Source organism: Mauremys reevesii, linkage group 7, assembly GCF_016161935.1.
Source record: "Mauremys reevesii isolate NIE-2019 linkage group 7, ASM1616193v1, whole genome shotgun sequence".
NCBI lineage: Eukaryota > Metazoa > Chordata > Testudines > Geoemydidae > Mauremys > Mauremys reevesii.
This window is the reverse complement of record NC_052629.1, coordinates 81,928,906-81,944,689: the sequence shown is the minus strand read 5'-3', so window position 1 is coordinate 81,944,689 and position 15,784 is coordinate 81,928,906. Positions and strand designations below refer to the sequence as shown.

At 39.1% G+C, this 15,784-nt stretch overlaps 1 protein-coding gene across 6 annotated transcripts in view; it reads right to left on the bottom strand.

Annotated features, from left to right (window-relative positions):
* The window catches only part of POC1A (POC1 centriolar protein A), a 107,176-nt gene that overhangs the window by 11,789 nt on the left and 79,603 nt on the right, over positions 1–15,784 (bottom strand). For 3 of the 6 annotated variants that reach the window (XR_005601277.1, XR_005601278.1, XR_005601279.1), the window contains exons 10-11: positions 3,693–3,729; positions 3,170–3,310 (exon numbers count right to left, since the gene is read on the bottom strand). Coding sequence is in view for 3 of the 6 variants with exons in the window: in XM_039547418.1 (XP_039403352.1) it covers positions 3,170–3,310 (141 nt within the window). In the remaining 3 variants the exon portion in view is untranslated. The remainder of the gene's footprint in view (positions 1–3,169; positions 3,311–3,692; positions 3,730–15,784) is intronic. The other 3 variants (XM_039547418.1, XM_039547419.1, XM_039547417.1) reach the window with 1 other exon arrangement.

The following is a 15,784-nucleotide window of genomic DNA, read 5'->3' as shown; positions in this document are numbered from 1 at the left end:
GTAGGATCTAAAAGTACTCCCCCTACCTCCCACCCCATCGTTTTCTTGTATTTCTATTGAATAGCATTATGGTTCTTTTGAAAGAAAATTTTTTTTGGTTTTTACCTCCCTATTTCCACTCAAGATGTAAGTGTCGCAAGATTCAACACATTTAGATAAAACTAGGACTATTTTGACAATCCACCCCAACCTCCACACTTTTCAATCATGTTCATGTTCCTCAGGAGCAGAAGACTGAGTTGGAATGAGAATTAGTGTTATATATATGATGATACGATACATTCAGATTCTTCTGAATTCTATGAAAAGGGCAGGATTTCTTTTTAATATAAGAACAAGGGAGACAAACCTGTTATATAAATGCATATAGAGACTCTAATTTTTATATCCCCCTCAGACAAAAAAATACCTTAATTAAAAAACAGGTATGTGCACTTGAATAACCATACCACAAATATAACCATTAAGATAGCTATGAAGCCACTTGTTAAATCTTCTCACTCAGCCTTTCCAAATCACAACCATAAATTAATCTTCTTTGCATTATGTCATCAACATGCACAACTCTAATACGTGGCTTCTCCCTGCACCTCCACATACAATATTTAATCTTTCCATTCCACATGGTTACCATTAAGAAATTACAATTTTCTAACTGGAGTGATGAACTGGCGTTTTGTTGGAGGAGGTGTTGATTTTTAGTTGCTGGTTATGTGTTGTTATGCTGTTAGATTTGGATGTGTCGCATGTTCACAGTGGGGATTGTTTAAGTGGAAATGGTTTGTAAGTTGTTTATCATTTTAGGAAGCTGGTATTGTAATGTTTAGAGTATGTTATTTAAGTGATACTGTAAGTAAGAATAGTGTGTTAAGATTTTTTCAACAGTTAAATGTTTGTGGTTGAAGTTAAAGAAGTGTGCGGAATTAGTGGAGGAAGGAGTTGTGTGTGGTGGATGTGGGTGAGGTAATGTGGTTAAGACAAAATTAATGCTTAAAAACTTAACCCCCCCCTCCACCCCCAGACACACACCCCACAAGACAGGGCTGTGGTGAGACCCAGATATGTGCAAGGGAGAAGCATGGAGGAGAGAAACAGGACAGAAGCTGTTGGGGAACATGTTGGAACTTCAAGTATGTGGAAGGGGTTAGGGAAAGAGTAGGATTTGAGCAGGGGAGGGGACAATGGCGCTACGCTGATTTTACAGGCTGAGGATCTAGAACTGAAGTTAATTCTCTTATGCAAGATAGCGATGCACTCCCCAAACGGAAGAATACTATGTGTAGAATCTACTGGCACGGTTTTTTTAAAATATGAATTGAACACATAGATTTCCTTAATTTCCAGAAAATAGTATGCTACTAGACCACCCCTACCATGATCCATGCAGGCTTTCACACTTGTGGAAAAGGAAAGTTTAAAGGACACAAAGAAATTTATTTTAATGTTTGGAACCCCACATGATTGTAAATTCACAGAAAGTGGTCTTAATTTTAGTATATGATTTGTAACCACTGCAAATTTAAATTTTACAGTGCTTTGAAAGCATAAAGTGCTTATATAAAGGACCAAGAATTAATTGCTGCAAAGGTTACTGCTGACATAAATTTTAATAGAATAATCTAGATCTGAATTTAGATTGTTATACTAGCCCCTGTGACGCATGACCAGAAAGGTTAAGTGTCCTGCAGGATGAATGACTCAAATTCAACCCTTAAAGACATATGGGGAGATAATGTTTGTGTTTTTGTGAGTTTACATATATATTGGTAGTGGTCAACAATGTAATCAAACAGTCCCTATCTATGCTATATTCCGTTAATTCAGAGATCAAAGGGACATAAATGAACTGTAAACATAGGCTGTCCGCTATATTAATCTCTCTTTGAAATATATAGCAAATCTGCAAATGGTGGAAAAACAGGCAATTGCCTTATGTTACTCTGTGTGAATAATTAAGAGCAATGCTTAGGAAATGAGAGTCTATTGTTTGCCGAGGGACTCCAAGCTATCAAAGGCCTGAACTTTATAAAAATGGGTTTGGTCCTAATCCTATCATCTCAGATCTGCTTAAGCTTTATCAGCAGAAGTTTAAGTCGCAAGATGAGATCCCAGTTAGGCTGGTACTCCCTGGATATGATATTGGACATTGGACTATAACCTATGGACTAAATTCTAAAATAACTCTTTGCAACTGCAAAGCTCATCTCTGTCATAAATCTGAACCTCAAGAATTGAACTCATGTTTTTATGTATATTGAGCTGTTAACCATACTCTCTTCTTTTTAATAAATTTTAGTTAATAAGAATTGGCTATAAGTGCATATTAGGGTAAGATCTGGAATATTTATTAATACGGAAAGTAATGGGTGTGATCCTTTGGGATTGGTAGAACTTTTTTATGTGATGAAATAAGATTTTCATTAATTTTCATCATATCTGACTTGGGTAACTATGTGGAGGCCGGAGGCTGGGTTACTTTAAAGGAACTATGTTTTAGACTTCTAAGTAACCAGTAAGGTATAACAGAAGCTGTTTAGTGCTGGCTTGGTAAATCTAAGTATTGAAATATCCACCAGCTTTGGGGTTGTCTGCCCCATTCTTTGCAGTTCACCTTAATTGAGTGACCTCAGCTGGCTCTCCATGGGACTCGGGTCACACAACCCTATATTATTCTCTAATGAGCTCCAAAGTACTCTCTGAAAAAAAGTTAAGATTAGCTCCACAAAAGGGGATAAAATATAAGGTGGGATTTTGAAAAGCCATCAGCACTGGCCTAACTCTGCTCTCAATGAAGCCAGTAGAATGTGGCACAATGCATATGCCATAGATGTTGAATTCACTAGCCATTTGTGTTTTACCATAAAGCAAGATAATAATAGATGGAGATGGGATTATATTTAAATTACAGGTTTTGTGGACTGTAAACTTCTTTATGTCCTTCCAATACTTATCAGAAACAACATTTTAAGGATATTGTGACAACTTTTTAGATAATCCAGAAATCTGACACTCTCCATCATTCTACAGAGATTTACCAATAAGCTTATGTAAAACAGATGAGTTTTGAGACTATTCACATATTTACTTTAAGGATCTATTTCAAAAAGTCCCTATTTCACTTGATGACTGAAGATGGCCTATTATCAAGAGCCTATAAAGCATTTCATACCTGAGTAAGAACATCTAACTGTCCCACAATATGTTCTAGGGTATCTGTAAGACTTGTCTCCTCCTCTTGCTGGTGCTGGTTCCTGGCAGATTCTTGTATTTTGTTTTTCTTAGGAGGATCACCGCAATCCATTTCTGATTGCTAGGAAAGCAAAGAGACACTATATGTTAATACAATGCAAGCAACAGAAGTATTTCTGCCTCAGGGATAGGTGGCAATGAAGTATGATCTGACCTGGAGAACTGAATCTGTGCTATGAAAAGGGACTGATGGTGTTGAGGCAACAGCACACAGCTAGAAATCAGGAAAGCTACCATGGACTTGTGTGACTTAGGGAAAGTAACCTCTGGAATATGGCAATAATCGCAAGATTCAAGTTACTAAAGATTGTGAAGAGCTATGGGCTATTAGGATGGAATGTGCTACAGAAATATGAAGTGTACCTGAAGAGAGACACACCAGGGAGACAATTTGTATACTTTTGCACACACACAAACATGATTATAAATAATATACAAGTTACCATGGTGATGAACATCTCCTACAATTTTAGTCCAACACTGTAAAAAGCAGAGAGGTTTATATCAATAATACAGGGAACAACAGGCTCTCTTCTCAGATCTATTGGCTACACTAAACTTGACTTCTACAGTTAAGCATGTAAAATTAAGCAAAAATGTTCCAATATACATGCAAGTTAAACATGCATAGTTAGGTTCAGCCATTTTAATTTTGTTTAGATCTTGAACTCTCTCTCTCTCCTCACAAAAACAAGTCAACTTTGAAGTTTCAATCTCAGCTGTTTTTGTTATGCAAGCTTGATAATTTCACTACATAAACTAAAACATTTTTGCTAAAACTTCTCCCGTCCGTCCTCCTTAAAAGGTGATCTTTTATGTGAGACAAGCCCCATAACTTTATCTACCTTCTGGATGCAAATGAACTGGTGTCAGCTGAATAAACTGAAAGCTGTTTTTTGTAATGTAAAAGCTAGCTGCTGGAATAAGTGATGCTGAATGTTCCAATACTTACTACTTTACATAAACGATCAGAATTCGACATGGATTTGAACCTAAACTCCAGATCCAGACATCCCCAGAATCTGATCCTCCATCACCTTGCACAGTAATTGATAACCAAAGAAGAATGTTAGCATCTTTCACTTGCTTGGGACTAGTGTAAATGACTGCAAAATGTCCAAGCCAGAGAATCAGGCACTCAGACTTTGGATTGCTGGAAATCATGCTGATCAGGCACATCTCTAGTTAGAACGTGGCTAATGACTCCTTGCCTTCTTCACTCCTGACCACAGTATTAATAATCTGTTTCTCTGAGTAATGCTGTTTATTCTGTCACAGCCCTACTTGATGTGAGTCACTTGAATACATTATACAACAATGCTGTAATTTTAAGACTAGGACAAGTTCTTACCCCATCTGAAATATTTTATATATTTCAGATGGGGTGTGTGTATATATATCAACAGCCCTGCTCCCTAACAATCCACATTAATTCTACATCCCTTGGCTTTTGAAGTTAGAAAAGCATAATTGTGAAACATTTGTTTTAAATATTAATTGCATTGCTTGGTGCCCTACATTCCTTCCAGCTGTTGCTCAAAATAAGGCCCTGATCCTGCACTGGTGTAATTCACTGTCTGCGCAGAACCCCACTGAAGTCCATGGATCAGCAAGCCATCTGAGCAGATCACAAATAAAGTCAGAACCTCATTTGTACACAAGCTTTATTTTAAGCAAAGAAGTTGTTGGGAAAAGGGGGAAACCAGAGCCCTACAAAGAATCTCCACAATTTGTATATTAGATCTGTTCCAGGAATGTTTAACCACCAAGGATTGCACTCCAAACAGTGACAGTTTACTAATATAAGTTTGCTCTAGCATAAGCTAATCAACTCCAAAGGAAACCTGATAGAACTGCAATTGGTCTGAGTTTACTTAAAAGAAAAATTTGATGTGCCCAGTAGATGATCAGCTTAAAAAAAACAAGCCCAAAATATTCTACTGTTACTAACCAAACTAATTTTATATTTTGATTGACTGCTCTACAGTTACTCCATACCCATTCCTGTGTATCTGAGCTTCAAGCACACGAACATTATACAAAATCTTCACTTAAAATGTTTACGGGCTTTCATGTCAGAACCCATTAGAAGAAGCTGACTCGCTGAAGCAGAAAAATAATTGTACTGATAAACTGTTATCCTTCTACCTTTAAACAAAGCAAGAACCTGACAGCTTTTCTTTTTTTAAAAAAATAGTTCAACTTACAATAATCCTGAAAAAATACTTTTTTTTTTTTGGTACTTCGTATTTAGAGACAGTCAAGAAATAAAGGTTTAAGAGCCCATTGCCTCAACATTTAGCTGGCACTATCATTCTATGTGATCTTCCCTCCCCAGCAAAAGTCATCACTTTCTCTTTTCTGGGGTAAGTGAAAGCATTTTCATCCAGATTTCCATCTTGTTCAGATTCTGGCAGAGCTATTAGACTCTAAAAATATGGATTTGATTAAAAAGGGACAGATGAGGCTCAGAAGCCTGTAAACAACACTATTGCCCGAAACATTCTAAAACAGAAGTCAATGAGAGTTTTGCCTGTATAAGAAACAGAACCAGTACTTTGCAGGGCAAAGGCTGTGTAGAGTAACTAACAGATTTTAAAACATACCAAATCTGAATGGGGCCTCTGGGATTTCTTTTGTGCCCCACTTAGGGGGGAAAAAAGGTAGACAAATTATTATTTTTAAAAATGAAAGAAGTTCTCCTTGGTTTAAAAACAAATAGATGGGAAAGAGCCTGTGCTACATAACTGTGTGCCAGGCTGTGTGGCAGGTCTTCCAGAAGCAACTTCCAGCCCTTTTGGCTCAGTGAAAGTACAACAATGAGATGGGGGAGGGGTATCTCAGTGGTTTGAGTATTGGCCTGATAAACCCAAGGTTGTGAGTTCAATCCTTGAGGCGGTCACTTAGAGGAATCTGGGGCAAAATCAGTACTTCGTCCTGCTAGTAAAGGCAGGGGGCTGGACTCGATGACCTTTCAGGGTCCCTTCCAGCTCTATGAGATAGGCATATCTCCATAGGTTGCTGCTGCATTATTGGGAAATAACCTGCCATTATTAACTAGTTACTATGTCCCCCAGATTACAGTGATAAATATCATTGTGGGGTCCCAGGAGAGCCTGCAGGAGCTCTCTTGTCCTCCTTTTGTTTTTAATGAAAAGCCCAAGTGCTTGCAAACTTTTCCGTAACAACCACCACCAACTTGTGTCTGGGATACTGGAAGTAGTAACATGGCCTACTGGAATTTTGTACCCAACTGAAGAAAAATAAGGAGAATATGAATATTGACACTGTTTTCCATTTTGTCATAGGGCTATTTTTGTTCCTTTTACTGTGCTTTGAAAAAAAGCAGCAGCTATCTTGTATTTAATAGATGTATAGGGCACATGGTAAGCTGGTGACTACAATGGGACGGGAAGTAGGTTCAAGAGCCCATTCTTCAAGCAGATGAAAAAGAAAAAAATGCTGCAAAAATAATACATGTTATCAACAGCATGAAATAGGTACCAGCTTCACAATTGTTTCAGCACTGTCAAGTGTCATCATTACATAAAAAGACACGTGTACTCCCTCACTACTAAACTATAAGGTAACATGCCCAATGAACTCTGGGAAAGGACACTAAAAACAATGACACTGCTGTGGAGGTTTAATCTTTTTTAGTCAGTTCAAGTGAACAGTTTATTCAGCACAACTGAGTAAATGTATGTGCTATTAAATATCTTATTACAACATCTGCTTATCTAGCATTGAAAGTACACCTCTACCTTGATATAACGCTGTCCTTGGGAGCCAAAAAATCTTACCGTGTTATAGGTGAAACCGCACTATATCCAACTTGCTTTGATCCCCCAGAGTGTGCAGCCCCGCCCCCCCCCGGAGCACTGCTTTACCACGTTATATCTGAATGCGTTATATTGGGGTAGAGGTGTATAGCGAGAAGCAACTGAACATTAAAAGAAGAATGGATAAGCAGTTTTTGAATACAATACAGCTCTTAGCACTCACTTAAATGGCACACTTCAACTACTTGGAGGGCCATGGAGACAGGTGAAATAAATCAGCCTTCATTCCAAAAGTCTTCACATTGAAACTTTTTATGAAAACTGTTCTAACTAGAGAGCATTCTACTAAGCTACTGTACTGCTGGGTCTTGGACGAGTCAATTTTGGAACATATAATCCAGTGGAAAATATAAATTGATAAGCATTATATAAAATTACAGCTAGCTTCTGAAAAGCTAATCTTAAAAAGGGACACAATCAGCTTAATCACATTTCTATCTGAAACCTTTATACTGACTATTGTTACAATTAACACCCAAGATTAATATAACAAAGTAGGAGCAAAAGGTTTTTCTGGGTTTTTTTTGCAGTCTATTTTATCCATTTGACAACACCCTGCCTCTAGTCAGTTTCACTGTTTCTCCTTGACTATTAAGTTTCTCCCTTACTTGACAGACCCTCAGAAGCTAAAAGGGGGAGCTAAAAACTCACTTAAAACAAAACAAAAAAAAGGAATTAACAAGAAGTCAGCAGACTCTACTTAAAGGGTACTTTATAAAAAAACTGGAATTTTTAAAAATAATGTTAATTTAGAAAGAAAACAGTTGACAGTCTTTAAACTATGGATAGTCTGATATTAAAAATATTAGACTGTGAGGGCTTAGCTGGAATAAAACAGGAACTAATGGAAAGAAATTGGGTAGTACAAGTTGTCTTATCTGGGTTCTTATTATGCAAGTCAAACAAAGAAGATATTTAAATCTCCTCTTTCAGAGTCATTTTCACTACAGGTAAAATGTTATTTTAACTGCATCTGTGGAGAGTAACAGTGACATCCAGTGGAAATTCTCATTAGCTTCAAGATAAACTAATCAGGAAGGTCACGAGTACTACACAATACCAGTTCTTGGGCACTCCCCATCGTGAGGTTCTCTTGTTCCTCCCTGCTCATCGATGCAAAATACCATTATCCAAACAAATACAACATGATTTTAAATGTGTAAAACCATTCAAAAGCAGACTGTGAGAAGTTAGAGAGGGATCTCACCAAACTGGGTGAGTGGACAACAAAATAGCATGAAATTCAATACTGAAAAGTGCAAATGTAAGGCATATTGGAAAAAATCATCCCAGCTATACATACAAAATGAAGGCATCTAAATTAGCTGTTACCACCCAAGAAAGACCTCGGAGTCACAGTGGCTAGTTCTCTAAATACTTCTGCTCCATGTACAGCAGTGGTCAAAAAGGCTAATAGAAACCATTAGGAAGGGATAGAAAATAAGACAAAATATAATAATCCATAAATCCATGGTAGGCTCACACCTTGAATATTATGTCCAGTTCTGATTGCCCCATCTCAAAAGAGATATAATGGAACTGGATAAAAGTTCAGAAAAGAGTAATAAAGGTGATCCAAGGGTATGGAACAGCTTCCATATGAGGGGAGAGAGTAAAACGAGTAGGGCTTTACAGCTTAGAAATGAGACGACTAAGGGGGGATATGAAAGATCTATAAAATTACGAATGGTGTGGAAAAAATGAATTGAAACGTATCCTTTACCCTCTCATACAATACAAAAAAACAGGGGTCACATGATGAAATGAATAGGCAACAAGTTTAATACACACAAGAGGAAGTACTTTTTCACACAACACACAGCTAACCTGTGGAACTCATTGGCATGTGATATTGTGATGACCAGTTGTATAACTGGGTTAAAAAAAAAGGACCGGATACGTTTATGGAGGATAAGTTGGTCCATCAATGACTATTAGCCAAGACAGTCGGGCTGCAACCCCATAATCAGGGCGACCCTAAATCTCTGACTACAGGAAGTCAGGAATGGAAGTTATGTGTGGAGCATTCCATAATTGCCCTATTTTACACCTTCCCCCTGAAGTCTGATACAGGTCACCATTAGAGACAGGATATTGGGCAAGATGGACCATGGTCTGATAATATGGCAGCTCTTATGCTTCCTTGTCAAGTCAGTGTTAGCATTTGAATTTCTGGAATGCTCAAATTCGGAACTATTCCACAAATCAACATATCTGCATCTGTAGCTAAGAAACCACAAGCTGTACTAATTTGGGGGAACACTCAGATACACACCATTATGGCTCATCTCTAGAGGCAGCCTGTCAGTCTAGCACACAACTCGTTTTTGATTCTCTAAAAAATAGAGCATATCCCCAAAACACCATGCGCGTTTTTGTTTAAGGTATACTTCTACACCGTGCTGAAATGCAGGATAGATCGGATAGCCCACATGTGCATACATCAACTTTATCCAAAAATATTTCAAATGGAATCCCCTATTCCTTTTGCTGGCACAGAGAATGTTAAGTTTTAACATTAATACATGGCTCATCTACATTAGCGCCCTTGGTTTTTGTAAACCATGGAGTATTCTTTCTAGTATTCCATGATTATATGGAAGATAAAGACATTAATTTCAATCAATCAAGTAACTTTAAACTCAAAAGGGACCATTGCCAGATGCCTGACATCTTCCTACACTGATCAGACTAGGCACTGACAAATTTGGGATATTTCCAGTGAAAGAGCATCATCATCTAGCTTTGCTAAATAAGGAACAAAATAAAATGCTGATGGGGAGGACAGCTAATGGCCAGTTAGCAATCTTACCACATGTATTTCAATAATCAATTTAAGACAGAGAGCTTATGAACAAAAAGGGGGGGAAATGTTTATGGAAAAAAATTAGATTTTCATAGAAGACATTTGAGTGTCCAGTCGCCCATTCCTTTAACACCCACTTCCTCCCCAGCATTTTTATATTTAAAAAAAAAAAAAAAAAAAAAAAGCAGCAGTTCCTCTTTTCTACAGATGGGCATTCCTAGCATGAGCTTCTCTTTTCCCTACCCCTTTCCTCCTGTTTACCTTGCTCTTCTCCTTCACTTTCTCAGTCTCACCTTGTTCTACTCAGCTGTGCTTTATCTTTGGCAAACGTCACTTTGCAGACTAAGAGACAACTGTTATTAGATAAGTTTTTAAAAGGTAATGTGCAGAAGCATAAAAAAAAAAACCAGAATTCCTACAATGTCTCTTCAGAGTGACCAATTTCCACGGCATCCAGGCATTCCATTTGGTTTGTATTTTGTGCCAAAATTCCATGGTATCCATGGTTTCCATCCATTATTATGCTCATGTTTTCTGGGCCATATTTTCCTTGTTTCCATGCCAGAGCTGGAAGAAAATAACAATCTGTGGTGTTTTCCAGGCAGGAGAGTATATCTAGCAGTTGGCTCTCAGTCCTGTGGTCATTTAAGACTCTGTGATTTTGGCAAGAAAAACTTTACACCTCAGATTACTTATAAAGACTAGTGAGTACTTACCTCCTTAACAGAAGCAACAAAGAGTCTTGTGGCACCTTATAGACGAACAGACGTATTGGAGCATAAGCTTTCATGGGTGAATACCCACTTCATCAGACAAAGTGGGTATTCACCCACGAAAGCTTATGCTCCAATACGTTTGTTAATCTATAAGGTGCCACAGGACTCTTTGTTGCTTTTTACAGATCCAGACTAACACAGCTACCCCTCTGATACTTGACTCCTTAACAGATGTTTTGGAGTCAGTGTCTAATGCAGGTTGAGAGACTCAAATATGGGATTATAAAAGCAAACAATGGAAGAACTAATTCCATGGTCTTACTATGGAAAGTTAAAACATAGGAAGAGATTTTTTGGTGAAATGTCGTGCAAAGTTTCCTGGTCCTTTTCCACTCCAGTAACAATCTGAACTACCTAATTACCACAGTGATCAAAGAACCTGCCAAATCCTGTGTGAATTTGTTAAGAAGACTACATCGGGAGGTTGTGGAAGCTTTTTCGCCGGAGGTTTTCCAAAGGAGGCGGCTGGATAGCCATCTGTCTTGGATGGTTTAGATATAACAAATCCTGCATCTTGGCAGAGGGTTAGATCAGATGACCCTTGCAGTCCCTTCTAACCCTGTGATTTATGACTGTACGTACATGCATACCTTTGCAAGTTACAAAATGTTATGACAAGGTGTGCAATTACAGAGCCAGATGTCTGGTGCCCCCTTCTAAGGATAATTCTTTGGGAAGGTGGAACTTCAAGTACTATCAGCTGGTCCTAAAGAAAAAGCTCCATTCTATTTATAGTAAAGAGAAGCTAGAAACAGGATTCACATCAGAAGTTTTCACTAGGTAGGATAACAGCCAATTGTATTGATTTTTAGATTAAGATTATGACTTATTCCTTCCTGCTCTCTCAGATCAGGTGATTAGACTCTTTTCTTCTTGTTCCTGCTACTTCCCAACCCCAGGAGGCAGGTCTTCTGATCTCTGATCAGAGGAGGTAGTTTTAGTTTTACCTTCCCGAACCCTCCTGGGCCATCATATCTCCCTACCACAATGCAGCCTGAGCATTTTTGGCAAGAGACATCAACACCCCATTGCAAGTCTTGGATGCACAGAAGTGATCCCTGATGGGTCAACATATTTGACTTCAGAAGGATAAAAAAAACAATACAAATTCAGAACAGTTTCTGTGCTTAAGGCACCCTGACATGAATTCTGTACTAGGGCCAGGAGACCAATTTGAACAGGAGAGTTGGTCCGAAGGACTTCTACCACAAAGCCTACTTACTACTGTTTTATAAACCACTCAAGATAATTCAAGGAAAGTATATGAATGAATAGCTACCAACATACCAATATTTTAGGTGCTTATGCACAAGTGTTCTGAGATGTATGTGTAACTGGGTGCTTTTAAAAATCAAAAGACATGGGCTCAATGATAGAAAGCAAGACACACATGAATGACACCTTCAATAAAGCAGCACAGCAGAAGCTGCTATGATTTACATTTAGTGTCTCACTTTATTTACTGGTGTCATTAATTCCTTTGTAGTCAAATAAGAAATTACAACAGTAACAGTTTCATTTGGTATTTCATTCACTTTAAACTATTAGCGCAAAGAAACAGTCTATGGTTTTATAATTAGCTAAGGAGTGAATCATTTATGCCACCCATCTCTCTCTAAAGCTGACATAAAATAATGGTTTGGAGGGGAAAACAAATCTTGCTTTTGTCTCTCTCTGAATTATGCCTGAAGTATTAAAATAAGCCACAAAGCAGCAGCATAAGTGGGTGAATTTACATTAATTAGCCTGAAATGGCACTCCTGAAATAAAGGTAATTTTCCCCTCTCCAATAATGCCTTGTCGTGACTTGCTTTATTGTCCAATAGGCTGAACACTCAATAAGTGCCAGATATTAGCTGAAGAAAAAGTCTACTCACTGCTACAGGAGGAAAACAAAAGTCTGATTATTCTCATTTGTATTTCTGCAAAAAAAGAAATTGTTTAAGCAGGACACTTTCTCTTAAGGAAAATAATTGTCTCAGACTTGGCTGTTAGTATCTATTAATCTTCATAGTGGTTAAATCAAATCACTCAATGAATCTTCAAAAGCAAAAGCTGATGCCGCATAGCTCCTGCTTTGAGGAGACAACGTGGAAAAAGGTGAGTAAACAATCTGAGGCTAGGGAAGACTATGAAAGTGTTACAGCTCAAAGTAAGAGGACAGCATAAAGTTTTAGCATCCCTCTCCATCAATACAGTCAACACAGCAGGAGTAAACGCAAACTCAAGGGAGGAGTACTTTAAAAGGTGGAGAATACTATACGCTTGTGAAAAGATCTGTCATTTTAGTTGGCTACCAAAAGCTAAAAGTGCACAAAAGACTAGAAAGCTGTTTCAAGATACTGTACCAATACTTTTTACATAAGCCCAGATTTTTAAAAAGTATTTAGGTATTGCTGCACTTAGCATTGCAACGCTTAGCTGATTTGGGAGTCTATGTCTCATTTTCATTGCTTGTTTTGATACAGTTTGCAATCAAATGTACACACTTTGCTCACTCTGCATCTGAGGTAATGCGTCATGAAAAACAGTCTTGTTTGTCTAGCTCTGTTCAGGTAAATTCAGACACCTTTCTAACATCCAAGATGCAATTGACTCCCTCCTTTAATTGTGTCTTGTCTACACCAAGTCTGATGCTGCTGCAAGGTTTATTGCAGTATTTACACTAGTGGTCACAACAGTGGGACTCTTTCCTCCCACATACCCACGCCGCAAACCACCCAATTTAGTGCTTTGGGTGGCCTCAGACTAATAGTCTTCACAACTCAAGTCACTGTACCTTCAAAACAGATACAGAACTTACAGCTGTAATGTAAACTTCCACAACCAACATGTCTCAATCCTAACCTAGAATGTCGTCTGCTAGAAGACAGCTCTGTTTATATGCCCTTTCAACCCAGGCCTGTCTGCTGGAGGCTGCTAAAAAGGTGCCATCAACTGTGGATTTTAAACAGTTTAGATCCCAACTTCGAGAATCATTTCTCTAGAATGCTTTGAACATCTTGTTGGATATCAAAATGTTTTTAACCATTCAATATGTAATTCATCAGCTCTCTTAGAAGTAGAATAAAAGCAATCATCTCCCACAAAATGAAATTTGTAAGCTTTATTGATGTAAGGCTCTTGATCAAAAAGTAAAATATCAATTTCTAAAGCTATGAGTGCATATTTCATACAATTTGGCTTAACATAGCTTAGCATATGTTATACAGTCAATGAATTTGGTAATAAAGGTCCAGTTGTCATTTCCAATTTGGAAAAGGTTACTTGTATGCAAAACAAAAGTGCACAGAAAAAAATGCAGTTTTAAATCTCTAATTTAAGAGACACCTGTACTCACTATGCTCTGCTCCTCAACTAGAAAGCCAGACAAAAAACATTTGTTAGTAAGAATAAACTCGGAAATTAAATGACAATTGCCTTTTCTAAGAGTCAGGGGCGGCTCTAGACCCCAGCGCGCCAAGCAGGCGCGTGGGGCGGCCGTTTCCCGGGGGGGCGGCATTTGGTTCCGGTGGGGCTCCCGCCGGCATGACTGCGGCAGGTCCACCGGAGCCCGGGACGAGCGGACCTGCCGCAGGCAAGACTGCGGCGGGTCCCCTCTTCCCGCGGCTCCGGTTGAGCTCCCGCAGAAATGACTGCGGCAGGTCCGCTCGTCCCGGGCTCCGGTGGACCTGCCGCAGGCATGCCGGCAGGAGCTCAACCGGAGCCGCGGGAAGAGGGGACCCGCCGCGGGACCGGGGAAGGGCGGCGCAGCGCTCCGCGCTGCTTGGGGCAGCCTACTTTCTAGAGCCGCCCCTGCTAAGAGTACAACTTTTAGCAACAGACTTCCTTAAAAAAGTGGCATCTGAGACCTTAGCAATACGGAAGTTCCAAGCTAAGTGATTCAGAGACATTTACAGGTAAATATTTTCCTTCCTGTAACTCCGATACATGACTCTAGAACTACCTAGCAGCCCCCTTTTATAGAAAATGGAATATGGAAGGAAAAGATTGTTCAGGAACAAGTGCCTCCAGCACTTTACAGCTAAAGGTTGCATCTGCTGTGACATGTCAATGCCTTAAGGCCGGGTGAAAGAATGCAAAGAAGCCCAAAATATGAAACTGCAAATCTCAACCTGTCTCATGGGCATCCTCTCTCTTAGCCAAAGACGGACACACAGACCTGACGCTGCTTGTGTATTTGTAATGCTTCTGGGTAGTAATTTGACCCACCTTCCAACAATCTTAGAGATGGCTTGTTTTATTTCGTTAATGTTTGCACTACCAATTAATATTATATCTGTTCACTGAAATATTTCTGGTAAGATGTAGTCCTGTGCCACCCAGTGCTCAGGATGCTGAAGAACTGAACTTGCAATGCTCTAATTCCATCATCTGTAGAAAGCATGCACCCAAGTGTGAACATCCATTATACATTCTTTTTATTTAATTAGAAACTTATCCACTGAGTTTTTATTAATCAGCAAGGATGAGAAATAAAAACCCAGGAAAAGTGAAACAATGAGATTTTCATGCGACTTCACTCAACCCTGACAATGGTTCTTTATGCATCACAGCTTGTCAGAAACTACAGTTTAATACAGGCCAGTAAAAAGACGTGTAGGAATTGAAAATAGTACATTGATTCTATGTTTCTATAGTTTTATGGAAGATTAGGATTGGAAGAGACCTCAGGAGGTCATCTAGTCCAACCCCCCTGCTCAAAGCAGGACCAACTCCAACTAAATCATCCCAGCCAGGGCTTTGTCAAGCTGGGCTTTAAAAACCTTTAAGGATGGAGGTTCCACCACCTCCCTAGGTAACCCATTCCAGTGCTTCACCACCCTACTAGTGAAATAGTGTTTCCTAATATCCAACCTAGACCTCCCCCCACTGCAACTTGAGACCATTGCTCCTTGTTCTGTCATCTGCCACCACTGAGAACAACCAAGCTCCATCCTTTTTGGAACCCCCCTTCAGGTAGTTGAAGGCTGCTATCAAATCCCCCCTCACTCTTCACTTCTGCAGACTAAACAAGCCTAATTCCCTCAGCCTCTCCTCGCAAGTCATGTGCCCCAGCACCCTGATCATTTTAGTTGCCCTCCACTGGACTCTCTCCAATTTGTCCACAT